This window comes from Rhinatrema bivittatum, chromosome 4, assembly GCF_901001135.1.
Source record: "Rhinatrema bivittatum chromosome 4, aRhiBiv1.1, whole genome shotgun sequence".
Lineage (NCBI taxonomy): Eukaryota > Metazoa > Chordata > Amphibia > Gymnophiona > Rhinatrematidae > Rhinatrema > Rhinatrema bivittatum.
Window position 1 is genome coordinate 346,155,499 of NC_042618.1, and position 16,032 is coordinate 346,171,530.

Below are 16,032 nucleotides of genomic sequence, written 5' to 3' on the forward strand. Positions count from 1 at the left end.
ATTTAACTGTTTGATCTTGGACCTCTTGTTTTTGAGAACTGATCTGCAGTTCTAGTTCACACACAGTAGATAACATCTTGTCAGCTCTGACGTTTAAAGATTGTTCGGAGCCCTTAAGAGTTTCCCATAGTAAATCCAGAATAAATCAGGGGCAGTTTCCCCAGAGTCCCTGGATAATGTTTCCAGGCGAACTGTAGACTGCAGTTCTACCTCGAGCACCCACCAAGCCAGATGACTCCATTGGTGCCAGGATCTGCACACTTCCAGAAGTTATGCCCATGGCAGCTTCGAAAATGGGGGAAATATTTCCAGGTCTAGCACTTATCCTAGCCCCGACACTGGGAGGAACCATGTACATTGGAGCTCAAAGAGAGAGATGATCCTGCCAAAGTGGTGGCACAGACACCAAGCATGTTTTATCCTGTCTGAGTTGGACAAAATGAATCCTTCTATCAGAGGCTGAGTTACAGGGACAGGGATGGAAGACCTTGATGGGACAGCACAAACTACCCCTTTTCTTTTCTTCCCCATGCTTGCCAAAAATAGAATTAAAAGATCAAAATCCTCCTCCTGGGGTACCCCTTAGGCAAGCAACTCTTGAAGTGCGTTGTAGCATGCAGTCTTTTATGTCCCAACTGGCGCCCATTGGTGACGGCAGATGCCACGATCTTCCGGAGAGCACTCAGATCTTTGGCAACAGGGGAGGGAATTCCAAGGGCATCAGGAGCAGCAGGAACAAGTGCCTCACCCTGACAGCAACCCCTTCTAATCGCCACAGCATGCTGTCTTTTATGGCCCAGCTGGCGCCTATTGATGATGTTAGATGCCATGATCTTCCCAGGAGCATGCGAACTTCTAGCAGCTAGGAAGGGAATTCCTAGGGCCTTAGGAACAGCTGGAACAAATGTCTAACTTTGACAGCAATCCTGGCATTATAATATTTTCTGTTTTATTCTCCATTCCTTTCCTCATAATTTCTAGCATTCTATGTGCTGTCTTGGCCGCCACCGCACACATTGAGCAAAAGATTTTAACAGATTATCCATGAGGATGCCTAGATTCTTTTCCTGGATGCCGACGCCCAGTGTGGAGCCTTGCGTTGCATAGCTAAAATGTGGGTTGCTTTTCCTTATGTGCATCACTTTGCACATGTCCGTATTAAATGTCATCTGCCATTTGGATGCCCAGTCTTCCAGTCTCGTAAGGCCCTCTTGCAATAATATCTCACAGTCTTCCTGTGATTTAAAAATGTTGAATAATTTTGTATCATCAGGAAATGTGTTCATCTCATTTGTTCCCATCTCTAAGTCATTTAAAAATATGTTAAAAAGCAATGGTCCCAGTACAGATCCCTGGGGCACTCCACTATTCACCTTTCTCCATTGAAAAAAATTGACCATTTAGCCCTGCTCTCTATTTTAGGAGGTTTCTTTCAGTGATAGAGTACAGGTCTCTAGTGCCTGGGGGCCAATGCTTGCTTAGGTTCTTCCCCTCCCTGACAGTTCTGCTTTCGATGGCACCTCCTCCTCCTCCTCCTCTATGCTCCCCCCTGCTGTGGTTGCCAATAATGACAAATTACAGTGGTAGAGAGATGGCAGGAGGGAGGAGTGAAAAGTGCTGGCGGCCAGGGCGGTGCAAACCTTCAGAAATGACCCCACCTCCCCCGCTCACCAACTTACCTTATGTGCTGCAGCTCCAGCACGGTGCTCCCTCCTCTCCACTGCAGTGACTCCAGCAAAGTGTTCCTTCGTTGGCAGTATTTGATCTGCCACAGCACCAACTCTGTGCCTCACACTGGCAGGAGTCTGCCGCCCCCCAACATTTTGGCTCTCTCAGGCAATTGCCTAATGTTCCCAATGAACATTAGGCAATTGCCTGGTCCTGCCGATGGCAGCAGCTGCTGCTCGCCCGGCTCCTCGTCAGTATCCAATCACAGTGGCCCCGGCTAACAACAAAAATCAAAATGCAGATATGATATATATATATATAATATATATATTCCTCAGAGGAAGGCGTGCAAAAAACCAAATCTATCCAGAAGACAAACAGTGGGCAGTAGGAAATGAGGAGAGGGAATGGGAAGGAGCCCTGCTCTGTTTGGGTTGCACCCTGCCTCTCCTTTAATTATAAAACTCTAGGAGCAGCTCCTTGGAGATTTCCATGGCTCTGGTGAAGGAGTTCTGGCAAGAGGCGATTTGGTTTAGGGACGGGCATGACACGAGTTGCCCTCCTCCGCACGCCCCATGGGCTGCTCTGCTGGCATCTCCCCCCCCTCCCCCCCACAACCCATCAACTGGGGCTATGGGTGCCTTGGCCTCGATACGTCACGGATTTCTTGTTTCTTTATATGGAAGATTCATTGTGCACCTGGCTTGTGTAGAAGGTCCAGTGCATTACTGGGATGGATATATATATATATATATATATATATATATATATATATATATATAGGAATAGAGTATATGCATGTAGAACATGCTGTGTCTCGTAGTTACTGTATGTGAATAGCTTATTTGCAGATGAGGCATGTCTAATGGGTTTTCTTGCATGAATGGTATGGACAGGTCTCCAGAAGAGTGTTTCATTCCACAACCGGTGAACGTAAGATGTTGCATTACATATGAGATACTACATTAACACAAACTCTTTTCTTTATAATGAGTTTTTACAACATAAAATAGTTGAAAAGTGAGGTGCAGTTTTTATAATCAGTGGGGAATTATCTTCCTAATGTGCTGAAAATGGAATTTAATGAATCCTTGGCTCAGAGAAAGTGAAAAATTCTTGGTTGCAGAAATTTTTAGATTGATACCATTGAGCTGCATACAAATCCCATTAACAGATAACAGAATTTTCCATTAGCGCTTAGCAGGATTCCCCATCCTTAGAAAAAAAAAGATTGGTGAGCATACTTCCTGCAAAATGAGGAGAAAGTGTACCCCCCTCCCCCCAAAAAACACCCCAGTTCAGAGACATTATATCAGTACAGCTATTTGCTTATAATTAAAATAATAGTGCTTAAGAAGTATCAAAATACATTTCAGTTTCCCTTGTGCAAGGTGTTCATTTGAAAAAAACAAACAAACTTGACTTTCTTTTATAATGGAGCCAGAGGCTAGAAAAGTCAAATGGAAGAGATAGACAGGGCACGTTCACTTTCCATGGAATTGGATGGGAGAATGATGGAGGAGAGGAGTGACTGAGACAGGAGATGGGGGAGGTAGAGTAAGCAGTGGCTGGGAGGGGATGGAGAGGTATTGTTACATGTAAGAAATAGAAGAGGGCCTTTATTTATGATGAAACTGAAGGAGTCCCTCTCTCTCTCTCTCTTTTTTAGATTGGCTCATTTTTCATGATCAATCTCTGTTTGGTCGTCATAGCAACCCAGTTCTCAGAGACCAAGCAGCGGGAGAGCCTCTTGATGAGGGAGCAGCGGGTCCGCTTCCTGTCTAATGCTAGTACCCTGGCCAGTTTTTCGGAGCCGGGTAGCTGCTACGATGAGCTACTGAAATACCTGGTCTACATGGCGCGCAGGGCCAGCAAGCAGCTGGTTCAGCTCTATGGCGTGATGGGCTCCAAAATGGGGCTGCTACCCAGCCCCGTGAATAAGAACGTGGAGAGGCAGCCCTGCAGACATCAGCGGAGAAGGTCGTCTGTGCACCATCTAATTCACCATCACCACCACCATCACCACCACTACCACCTGGGCAATGGAAACCTGCGGGCACCGCGAGCCAGTCCCGAGATCAGCGATGTGGAGACCAGCTCGCTCCATAATGGCACCAACAGACTAATGCTGCCTTCAGCAGCACCTAATCCCCACGCTTCCCCCAAAGCTGCTTCCAGTAAGACGGAATCTGTTCACAGCATCTACCACGCAGACTGTCATTTTGAGCCAATTCACAACAAGTCTTCCCATACGCAACCCAGCCTCATCTTGCCCGGTTCTGAAGGACTTCAGAAGAATGTTACTGGCAGTAAAAACTATCCCACAGTGCACCCAAATACCTCCAGTGAAGTGCAGAAAGAGAAGAGTTTAGGAGATTCTGCTGCTAACCCTGGGCACAATACGTTAACCAACCTTAACATCCCCCCGGGACCCTACCACACCATGCATAGGCTGTTAGAAACACAGAGCACTGGTGAGTCTCGGCACGAAAGCTTTTAGACTGTCTTGTAAGCCAGAACGGTCACTGGAGACCCCCAGGAGCAAAGTCTGTTGTAATTAAGGCGAGGAACTAGAAAGCCAGTTAGGGTGCCTTGCTTTGATGGCCTGTGCAATATAGCAAGAGCTTTGAGACACTAATGGGCTTGATTTAGCAGCCTGGCCAAAGTAGTGAGAAAAGGGTATCAGCCAGCCTCTGCTGTTTTAAACAGTGCATCTTCTGCCCCAGGGCAGTCATTTTCCGTAGGGAAGGGGGAAATATAGTCACAGAAAACAAAACAAAACCCAATGCACACTGAGACAATAAGCAAAAAAAGCACCGCGGAACTGTTACTCTGATGGGGAGGGGAGCTAAAGTTACACAAATGTTGTTTTCTTTTTGTCTACCCAGTGTTTTTTCCCCCTTTCTAGACATTACAGAAAATTAAATTAAGTAGATGTGCTCTTTCAAAACCACTGAGGCACTTTATGCTGCTTTTTGTGTTTTTTACGCTTTTTGGTCCATTTCTGAAGTTTGGCCCAAAGGCCTCAGTTCTGCAGAATTCCAGAGCCATGCTCGAAATTGCACACAGCAGTCAATCTCTACAGGACAGAGCTGACTAATGGCCTTCAGGCCAACCTGGGCAGTTCTGCGGCACGAGAAAAGCGCCGCCGGGCTAGGAACTTCGCAGCTTTGAATTATGCTCATGCCACGCATGCTATTAGTTTGTGATTTTTCGCTCGGCATTTGGCTTCTGATTTAATTGTCCATTTTTTTTTAAATGATTGTGTTTGGAAATCTGACACCATGTGTGCGCTCAGACTGCAGAGGATAAAGGGAAGCCAGAAGCGGTGGACTTTGCCCAGTCAGACCTTGAGGTGTTCTGAGAGTCTGTGGGAAGCAGTTAACTGTTAAGTGTCAACAAACACTTGGAGGATGAGAGAAGCTGAATGTTTGCACCTGGCTAATTACCTCCTGAACACTATGGGGCCTTGGGAGAGCTATTTAAGTGGCTCACTTGGAGAAAGGGCACCCAAAGCGCTGGCAGCCTTCAGCTACTAACAAAAAATACTTAACTGTGGGCAATGAGCAACAGAGAAAGGGCTTTGCATGATACACTTGAATTATCTCTGCGGGAAATGTCTGGTGTGCTCTAATGTGCAGAATCCAGGAGAGGAGATCTGTTTATCTTCAATTCTGCAAATATTTGTGAGCCATGAAAGTAGCCCAATATCGGAATATTTTCAGCCCATGGCCTTTTTTTTTTTTTTGTCGTGCTAGCAAATAGGATATTCAGCCAAACTGGAGAATATTCAACTCTGTCCTGTAGAGAGTAACTCCTGTGTGTAAGTTTTACATAACTCCCAAATTTTGCAGTATATAGGACCCAGTGCAGCATCCAAGCAGGAACAGAGAGGAGGCATTTTGGAGAAGAAAGTATACAAAGATCTTATGGTGCTGGAGCTATCAGGGCCGGAAGTGTCTCTCATTTTAAGTATTCTAATTACTACTTCTGATCCTAGGTGTTTATAAATTGCAAATTTAGATGCTTAGTTTTCAGGCAATTAGGTATATTTTGCAGGTACTAAAAATAAGTGATCATAAGTTTTTCATGGTGCATTTTTAGGTGGATTCAATTTAATAAGGCATAAATCAATTTATCTTCAAATTTTTATATATCTTTATTATATAAGTTAAAATTTCAAAATGCAATTTCACAATGCTGTATTGCGGGGTGAGTGCACATGGGTGGGGAAGTGGCAGGCTGTGAGTGGCTGAGGGTGGTGGGGGGAGCGTGTGTGAATAGGGGTATTGATGGGGTAGGATTGGGTGAGTGTGGCTAGGGGGTTGGTGAGGGATGTGTGCCTATAGGAATGGCGGAAGGGTATGGCTAGGGGTGTGGCAGTGTATTTGTGGGGATAACAGAGTTTGTGGCTGAGGGGGTGGCAGGATATCTGTGGCTGGAGAGCACCGATGGGGGGGGGGGGGGGGTAATTCGGGGGGGGGGGGGATTGCATGTGGCTTGGTGATGTGTGTGTGCTATGGGAGTGGCATGGGAAATGTGGCTGAGGTGGGGGGGGGGTATACATGTGGCTAGGAGTTGGCTGAATGAGTCCTTTCTCCTTTGCACTCTTCATTTTCTCCCTCTCCATTGTATGTCCCCTTCCTCATCTTTACTCTCCCCCCCCCCCCCCCGTCTTCTCTCCCCTTTCCCACCTTCCGCAGATCTTCTTCAGCTGGCTAGGCTTCCGCTCCCCACTGGTCTGCTGTTCCCATGGTGATACTTCAAGCCCGCAGGGCATGGGTTCCTTGCTGGTCTAGTCCTCCTGCGGTGCCTCCTCTTCAGGCCAGCAGGGCTTGGGTTCCTGTTAGCCTGCTCCAATGAAATCATCCTCTGCACTCATGCCTCTTCTTGGCTTGCTCAAGGGCGGCGACTGGATGACATCATTGGAGCTCTAGTAGGCAGGCCAGTTTTATGGGGTTTTAGGTTAGAATCGAAATTTTCCCCTTGGAGGTATATTATCATGGGTTTTAGATTTTACCCGAAAATCAGAAGTCCTAATTATAATCTAAAATCAAGGATATAAATATTAAATAGAAATGAAAAATATTTAAAGTAATAACTTTTTACAATCTACTACAGGGAAGGAGCAGAAGAGTCTAAGGGGGTAGGTTTTACCAAACATTTGCTCTGGGTTTATTGATTGAAATTATTGCAGTGTTTACATCATGGAAACTACAGCGGGAGCAATACAGTGAAATGTGCAATATTTTGAGAAGGGGAAAAATGGAAAATGCAGTGGTAGATTCTACAAATGCAAGATGAGAGAGAAGATCACAGATGGAGCGGGAGGCCATAAGTGGTGGGGAGGAGAGACTGGAATTTTTAATGGGAGGATTGTTAATATATAGACGGTAACTCTGATAAAGTGTTTGATAAATGCCCCTGTATTAAAATTTTGATAGTCTAGCCTAATTTCTTTACATTTCACTTGGACCCTCTATTTCACCCTCATATATATATATATATATATATATATATATATATATATATATATATTTATTTATTTGTTTGTTTGCTTGTTTATTTTTGTGGGTAGGTGCCTGCAAAGGTTCTTGCAAACTTTCCGACCATGGAGGGAAACCCGACAGTGGTGTCTGCCACCCAGACAACTGCCCGCACTGTAGCAGAGCCCTCAACAGTGAGGTCGAGGCCACCGATACCGACACTGTGGACTCGGAGAGTGAAGGGGTGTACGAATTCACGCAGGATGCCCAGTATAACGACCAGAGAGACTCCCGGCGAGGGGAGAGCCAGACTGCCAAGCCAAATAAAGTCCTCGAGCTCTGGAAGCTGGTGTGCGAAACATTCAGAAAAATTGTGGACAGCAAATACTTTGGTCGGGGGATCATGATTGCAATTTTAATCAATACCCTCAGCATGGGAATTGAGTACCATGAGCAGGTAAGCTGGGCCCTTCCCAGATCGGTTGTTTTGTTTTTATGTATCTGGATTCAAGAAAGCATTAAATGAGCACAGGGGATCTCTGAGGAAGTGGTAGGGATTGATGAAGTGGTCAGCCTAGATAGGCCATATCTGCCATCATGAGGTTGATATTCAAAAGTCATTTAGATGGATAACTGAAAAGTTATTCCTCTAAATGGCTAACCGGTGAGATTAAAAGCTGCATAAGTAGGGGGCATTCTGGGGGCAGGCGGGAGGTGTTTCGGGGGGGGGGGGGGTGCAGGTAGTTAGCTGCTTAACTTACGCGGCTAACTCTGGTCATGCTGTAGGGCTGTCCTAAAGTTATCCCCATAAACATATACGGTCAACTTTAAGATAGCCGGGTATATTCAGCGGTGCAACCAGCCGAGCCACTCAGTAGCTGAATATTTCTATATTTCTATGCTGTATTCTATGTTTCTATATTTCTTAGAAATGCTGACAGAAAACTTAATACTGTGCACATAGAGCCCAGTAATCTGTATTGGTATGAAATGCCTACACAGAATATGCCTACACAGAAATGCCTACACAGAATAACTCCTTCCACTCCCCCTCGTAGTCCCCTTCAGGTGACCACCCTCTCCTTATATTAAGGAGACTTTCATTTTAAATTGTTTTGGTTATTACCTTCTTGTTCCCCTATCCTTCCTACTGCCTCTCTGCTCTACCCCCCGCCCAGTTACATTCCCCTGTTGCAATGTATTTTCCAATCTTTCAGTTACTATGTGAACCGGTATGATGTCCCCACAAATACCGGTATATAAAAGTTTCTAAATAAATAAATAAATAAATGCTGGTACAGTTAGAAAGAGCTCTTCCTTCCCCAAAGAGTTTACAGTTTGATTCCTCAGGAAGCAGATTACATTGCATTTTTGCATTTTCCAGTTGCTCACTTGTGCTGCAGTTATGGCAGAAATGTGTCTTATTTCAGGGGCAGCATTGCTGACCTTGACCCGTAGTACTGAGTGCTTTGCCGGACACCGCTGCTGCCATTTGCTGAAACATGCATGGAACATCCGATACCTGTAAAAGAGTTGATGGCTAATTTGGGATTTATTGACACATCTCTTTTTACAATTCAGGCCTGACTAACAATTAGTTCATTGGGTTAAGGCAGCAGCAGAGAGTTAGGAGGTGTTTTTCTGCAAAGTGTCTACAATTTATTAACCTGACAGCTATGAAATCAGGAATTAGGACAGAGAAATACTGACCCATTATGCAAAGCCCAGAAATCATGAAAGCTATTTGCTATGTTTTGCATATGAAATCTAGAGGTCTTGCAGGGTAATGACTAACCTCGAGTAATGTATCTTTTTCTGGTGACTTTATTGAAAGAAATGATGAAACTGCACTTAAGGTTATGAGGTTCTCTATATAAAGCTCTCTACTTATTTTATGAATTATTACTTCATGGGTTTTTAGTCTGGCATGCTCTTCGGTTCTGGATTAGTGAACTCGAATCGGGCTGGGCGGCCAAAGGAGTGAGATCGTGAGCCCAGGCTGAGCTCCTGCACTGTCGGCCAGATCCGCCTGATGCACAGGGCTGAGGGGGTTGTTGGTTTCTTTGCTCCCTGCTGCCTGAAAGGAAATTGTCTTCCTTTCCAAACTCAGGCTTAAATACTAGATTGGGAATCATATGATTCAATTTCATTTTCTTAACTTGGAACATTTTTTTTTTTTTTAATTTGGATGAAGTACAGGAATGTTCTTTGTATACACTCGGTCACAGACCCTCAAAATCTCCAATATTTTCAGTGCTTGATTGCGCACCTAGGGGTAATGCTTTCAACAGGAAACCTAACCGCAAAAGTATGCATTTCCCTTTATGCCCTCACAAATTAAGAAGCTCGTTTTCGAACAGGAGGCAACCCACACATGTTATGTTATGAATATCAGGTTCTCAGTGGGGCTAAAGGTAAATACACACCCTTTGAAAACAAATGGCGTAAGTTAGGCGCGTTACTGGCATGCCTACAACATACGTATTTTTTTTAAATAGAAATTTAATGAGTGCACAAAGATTAAAAAAAACAAAACCAAAAACCTCCAGAGCACCACTTTTCTTTTTTTAATGCATTTGGTGCATTTGGGTGGCTAAAAATCTAAAAGTCTTTGAAAAGCTCCCTATTACATCTGGAGACCCTGATGTCAGAAGGGGTACATATGTTTTGCCTTTTCTTCAAGGTAGGACCCAAGGTAGATTACATAAAGTAAAGGCATTGAACAGGGAAATGAAGGGCAATAAACACAAAGAGGTCCATATTCAAAAGCATTTAGCTGGGTAACTCAGAGGTGATGTACAGCTTTCGACATTAAGTTAAGTACCAGTTACTTGTTCCGCTCCTGGACCTGGGCAGAAATTTGCTTCATAAGATTTCCCTACCCCGTGGACCTTTCACGACTTTTTAAGTAAAACGTAAAAAACTACATAAAAAATATATATTTGACTCCGAGTGAGCACTATAATTAAATTAAAATAAAGTTGGACCAGAGGTCGATACAGCCCGTGATCATTGGCAAGCTGATGTCATGAAGGTCCTACAAATCACCTGTTAAAAAAACAAAAAAGAATATACTACTGGGGTTATTTGGTGTATGTGCGATTAACTCAGGGGTCAGCCAGCCAAATGAAGATTTGGGCACTTAGCTGGCTAATAAGTTAGGGGGCTAGAATTTAGCCAGATAAGTTAGGGGCATTCCAGGGGCATAACTGGGAAGAGTTGAGTTAGCTGGTTCATTTAGCCGGCTAACTCTGGTCGGGCCAAAGAGCTGTCCTAAATTTAGACAGATATGGTTAGCTGGCTAACTTTAAGATAGCGGCTGCACCATTGAATGTATCTCCAATGTTAGCCAGATACTAACCTTGCTATCTGGGCTATGTCTGAATATGAACCTCAAAATATTTAAGGCAATACCTTTTTATTCAGCTAACTTAATGCATTTCTTGGCTAGCTTTTTGGAGCTATACCCTTTTCACTAAGACAAAACAAAGTGAGCTGGTCAAAACAAATGATGACGTTGCCTGAATGAACAAGAGACTGAGAGTCTCCAATGAAATCAAATCAAAGATTTTTTTTTTTGCTCTGGACAAAAAGCTGATCCAAATTTAAAGTATTCCATTATTTTCAATGGAAGATATCCCAGGGCAAACCTAGAGAGTCTTAAAGTTGGCAATGTTGGAGCTTCCAAAATCATTTAACCCTTATATCTCCTTAGGAATAAAATATAAATTGAAACAGAAATGCTAACTGGACTTATTTTCTTGAAAAAATGGCTACTTTTACTGTGTTCATAGATTTGCTGCATTAAATATCAGTTGCGCATTCTTGAAAAATATGCAAAGCAGCTGCTGGAAGGAGTTTGCTCCTGGTATCATTGTAATTGCTGGCACCAGTGACTACATAGCATGCTTTTCAAAGTGATCTGCTGCCTTTGCTCCGAGGAATGCCTCTGTCATGAGTTCGGGTTAAATGTGATGGTGAAGCACTTAAATGTGTGATTCACTTGAGGGATAGAGTGGGAAAACTCCTTTCGAGCGAGGTTTCTCAGCTCTTAAAAGACCTTCCAAGAATAAATGACCTTGCTGGTCAGTGAGACGGTCTGAGCGCGCAAAACTAGAGGAGGGTGAATAACACATAAGCCCATGTGTTCATATACCACTGTGACGGTCTGTGTAAGTGGAGTATGTTCTGGTACATGATTCTGATGCTCAGAAGCCGTGAATCTTTTGTCCCACTGTGTTTTCTGTAATAACAGACACAGCATCTACAAGCCAAAGGAGGGCATATATTGTCAAAGCAATTCTGCTGCAATTCTACTTCTTGCCCCTAGAGGTTGATTGTCATCAACAGCAACCTCTGAGCTGGACGTAATAAGGTGCGGGTTACGACTATGCTCAGAAATTCAGCACACAGTTTCTTAATGAACAAGTTAAAAAAAATGTTTAAGTTCCGGGTGCAGTAAGCTAATAGTATGCTGATGAGAGTTAAAAAAACAAAAAGTGCACCAGCTGGAATATGCACACACAAACCGTTCAGCACAGGTTGATTGCATGTTTTAACTTGGAAGAACAGGGGAGTCTCTCAGACACAAAAATCATAAAATATGATATATGTGCACAAACATACTTTCAGTGCAGAAAAATGTGTGCAACACATGTTTTTTGCACAGAAATCCTGGTTACAGTTCCTGGCGTTGGAATTCCAGCTTCTGCCCATAGACTGGCACAAGCGCTGGAAACTTTACTCCACCTCTGACCAGGAATAAAATTTTCAGGGCTAGGAAAACCAGAGTTAAGTCAGGGCACCTCCCTGCATTGCACGGTGGGGAGAGGAATGATTAGTGCCTTCATTTGCATGGCATTTCCAAGTGAGGACACTATGCAGGATGCACAGTTTTACATGCACATTTTTGTACTCCAAACCTCTTCCTGTATCAAGAGTAACATTTGCACACAAAAAAAAGTGCACACAACTTCAGGTAAAACTGTGCACTCTGCTGAGCGGACCTCATTACATCAGGTCCTCTGTCAGGTCAATGGGAAGCCACTGGCACTGTCATAAGGGAGAGAGCCTCTGTTTTTATAACTCAGGTAACTATCATTTTTGCCCTTGGTTTTTAAATATGTGGTACAGTGTGGGCTACCATACTGCACTTGACTTTTTGCTAATGTCTGAATGGAACTGCAACCTGGAACTTCTAGGTCTGAAAAAAGGTTGTTAGTATCTGAAGTGAAATTCTCAGTTGGGATAATGTTCCAAAGGAAGCCTACTGCAAAATACCAAAAAAAAAAGGAAAAACTGGAATCATTGCCACATTTTTCATATTTTATATAATTATTTTTAAATATATTTTCCCGCTTACTCCACTCCCTGTAAATAACAAACTGTTGTGATTCTTGATGGCCAGGTAGATGTTTCAGCATCTGGGTTTCCTTTCAGGTGAGGTATTGGTTGCCTAGGAAATATTCTCATATTGTACTTTCCTCAGTGTATAAGACTGCAGTTGCAAATCTGCTGGTGCTCCTATTCCATGTTATCTACACACTTCATGTGGCTATTTCTCTAAAGGTTTGTGCATTACAGTGTTCACAATGCACACGCTGCAGGACGCTAGGAATGTGACAGAAAATGCACACTTGCTGCTTTGAACGAGAGCCCTATTTTTCAGGAATCTTTCTCTGGTTCTCTCTATGGCAAAAATTGTTTTGGAGCTAGAACCTGCAGTGTCTGCTTGCAAGCTTATTGCTATGTTTTTCGTGTCACGTTTTACCAAATGCACATGAATTTGTCATTCGTTTCGAGCTATGATTTGGAAAGACAAGTAATTAAATCTACAATCCAAATCCAAAATTTAAAATTGAATTTCATTGGCTACCTATAGCTATTCCATTCAGGGTCATATCTGTCTCTGTACCAGAACTGACTTCTGTCTCGGGGACCTTCTGATATCCTATATGTCTTCATGGCATGGAAGGTTCTTTGTTGGATGTCACTTTGGCATGGGCAGGTATCAAAATCTTCTATTTTCATGGAATTCTATTCCCAATGCCCTCCATGACATATCATGCACAAAAATGTTTAAAAGGGCCTTTAAAACCTTCTTGTTTACTAAGGCATACAACCTAACCAGCTAGGCATTTACCTCCTATCAGGCACTGATTAACATGGTGTATTTATATTTTAAATTCAAATTTATGAGCTTTTTTAACTTTGTAAGCCATCTTTTGAAATAAATATCGAGTGCAGGATAGAACTATTTTAAAATAAATAAATCTAACTCTGAAGTGCTTTTCCAGGGTGATTGCATACCCTTATTCTTCAAGAAGATTAGGGCTCCGATTTGTTTGTTTTACATTTTGTTATTTTGCTATCATTTATTAAATATCACTCCTTATTCATTTTTTGGTGTGTCTGGATGGAGGAGAATAATGTTTTATGTCTCTGTTGCACCATGAGGCATTAGGTAATGGTGCCTAAGAAATGTAAAGCAGTTGAATGGGGTATACCATATCCCTAGGCTTCTATCATGTCCCATATTTCAAAGAGGCATTATTTGGTGCATGTTGAACCTGATTCTTTCCTATATCTCTCTGCGTGTTACATTGCTCTAGTCTGTGGCACAGAGTTTTGCAAGAGAATTCCCCAAAATTTGCAAGTCTTTGGTTGTTAAGTTATTTAGGGTCTGATTTTAAAAAGCATTTACATGCGTAAATCTGGGTTTTACGCATGTAAATGCACTTTACTCGAGTAAGTGGGCTTTTGAAAATTGCTACAATATATGCCATTGAATCGTCCATAGGATTTATTCGCATAAGTGCACTTTACGTGAGTAAATGGCTTTTGAAAATTGCTACAATAGTAGTTACATTTATGCGCGTAACTCCTTTGAAAATTACCCCCTTAGTGTTTAAACAAACAAAAACTGCTTCTTATCATCCAAGAGGAAGACGGGCCTCAAAATTTAAGACATCCTCGTTATTCAAATATTTAAGTGCTGTGATGACCACTCTGATATTCCTTTGCTGTCTGTTCCTGGCAAAATTGTGGCTCATGTCTTCAACAGGCTGTCAAAGCATGTGACAGCCAATTATATCACTCCAGAAAACCAACATGATGTCCGTGCTGGGAGAAGCCCAATGGATATAATATTTACAGCTAGACAGTTACAAGATAAATGTCACAAGCAGCATCAAGACCTCTAAGCTCTTTTGGTAGAATAAAAAAAAAAGCTTTGATTCTGTCAACAGAGATGGATTCTGGGAGGTCCTTCGGAAAATCAGCTATGCAAGTTAATTTATAAATGTTGTTTGCTCTTTTCATGAAGGTATGAGGTCATGCATGCTGGATGCATGTGTGAGATCAGAGCGGGTTTCCTTGTCTCCAATGGAACTAAATAGGATTGTGTCCTGGCTCCATATCCTTTTGGTATTTACTGGCAGTGCTCATTGCTTTCAAAACCTGTGATTTGGGCATCAGTTTCATACTAATCGTGGCATCTTCAACCGAAAGCAGCTGCAAGCCAAAATAATCTGTGATCTTTTTGTAGACAATTGTGGCATTGGCTAAACACATTTGCTGCATGAAGTACAATAGCTATTTCATTGTTTTGTGTCATCCTCTCAGTATTAATTTAACTCTAAACCTTAAAAATAAAACTGAGGGTATGCATCAACCATTTCCAGCTAGTAAACCGTCTACGTAGGAAATGTGTGCTAGAGACACCAGATTAACAGCTGTTAACTTGGGATCACACAGCATATACATGTTTAAAATAAATAAATAATAAATAAGTTCTGCTATGAACTTCTTTATGAATTTCCTGTCTAACTCCAACACAGTTGTCAGTGATGATGTTCATGCCAGACTGGCTAAAGGAAGTTTTGTATTTGAATGCCTTGAGGCAGCACCTGTGGAATGAGCATGGTGTTTTATAAGTTGACAAAGTTGGCAGGCAGTCTTATCATGCAGTCATTCTCACAACTCTAAGGATGAAAGTCATGGACTCTATACTGTTGCCATATCCAGACACTTGATCAATTCCGTCTAGTCTACCTCTGTAGGATTGCCAACATTAGATGGGAAGATAGAGTTTGTAACAGCAAGGTTCTCCAGCCATGCAGCATGACAGGCATTGAACCAATGCTAATAGCAGCTCCTGTCCAGTGGGCTTGCCATTTTGTGCATATAGATGACATCTGCGTTCCCAAAAAAGTTTTGTTTTTTGGGGGGGGCATCTGGCAAATGATCAGCAATCATGAGGCAGGCAGTTTAAAAAGAAAGATGCACAATTTGAAAGCTCTCTTGATGGCTTGTAGCCAGGAGAACTATGACCTCTGCTTCTCTGCAGAAGACAGAACACGATGGCTTCAGATCCACCACACAGGTGTGCATCATTTTGAACAGAATCACGTTTCTCCATTGGTAACAAGATGCAAACACCATAACGCTATTGTGTATCTATTTCAGGGGTAGGTAACTCCAATCCTTGAGTACCACAAATGGCTCTGGTTTTCAGGACATCCAAAATGAATATGTATGAAATATATTTGCATGCAAATATACCTTATGCATATATATTCATTGTGGATATCCTAAAAACCTGACCTGTTTGTAGTACTCAAGGGCCAGAATTGCCTACCCCGATCTACTTAATCTTTCATATTGTTGTGTCCCGCGGCCGTGGTGCACCACGACCATGGCCCTCTACCTGATTCGTGGCGCTCTCTCGCCGCAGGAGCCCCAGGGGAGGGTTCCGATTTGGGCCGCCGCACCCATGCGGCCTCCGGACCTGCTCGTTGCAGGGGAAGTCATCTTGCTTCCCCCTTCGCAGCGTCTAGTGGCGTCTCCCCTCCATGGGGGAGATTCAAGATGGCCGCCG

General features: G+C 43.0%; 1 protein-coding gene across 8 annotated transcripts in view; it reads left to right on the forward strand.

Annotated features, from left to right (window-relative positions):
* The window catches only part of CACNA1G (calcium voltage-gated channel subunit alpha1 G), a 468,525-nt gene that overhangs the window by 272,211 nt on the left and 180,282 nt on the right, over positions 1-16,032 (forward strand). For all 8 annotated transcript variants that reach the window (XM_029600643.1, XM_029600645.1, XM_029600651.1 and 5 more), the window contains exons 8-9: positions 3,338-4,142; positions 7,247-7,611. In XM_029600643.1, the coding sequence (XP_029456503.1) occupies positions 3,338-4,142; positions 7,247-7,611 (1,170 nt within the window). The remainder of the gene's footprint in view (positions 1-3,337; positions 4,143-7,246; positions 7,612-16,032) is intronic.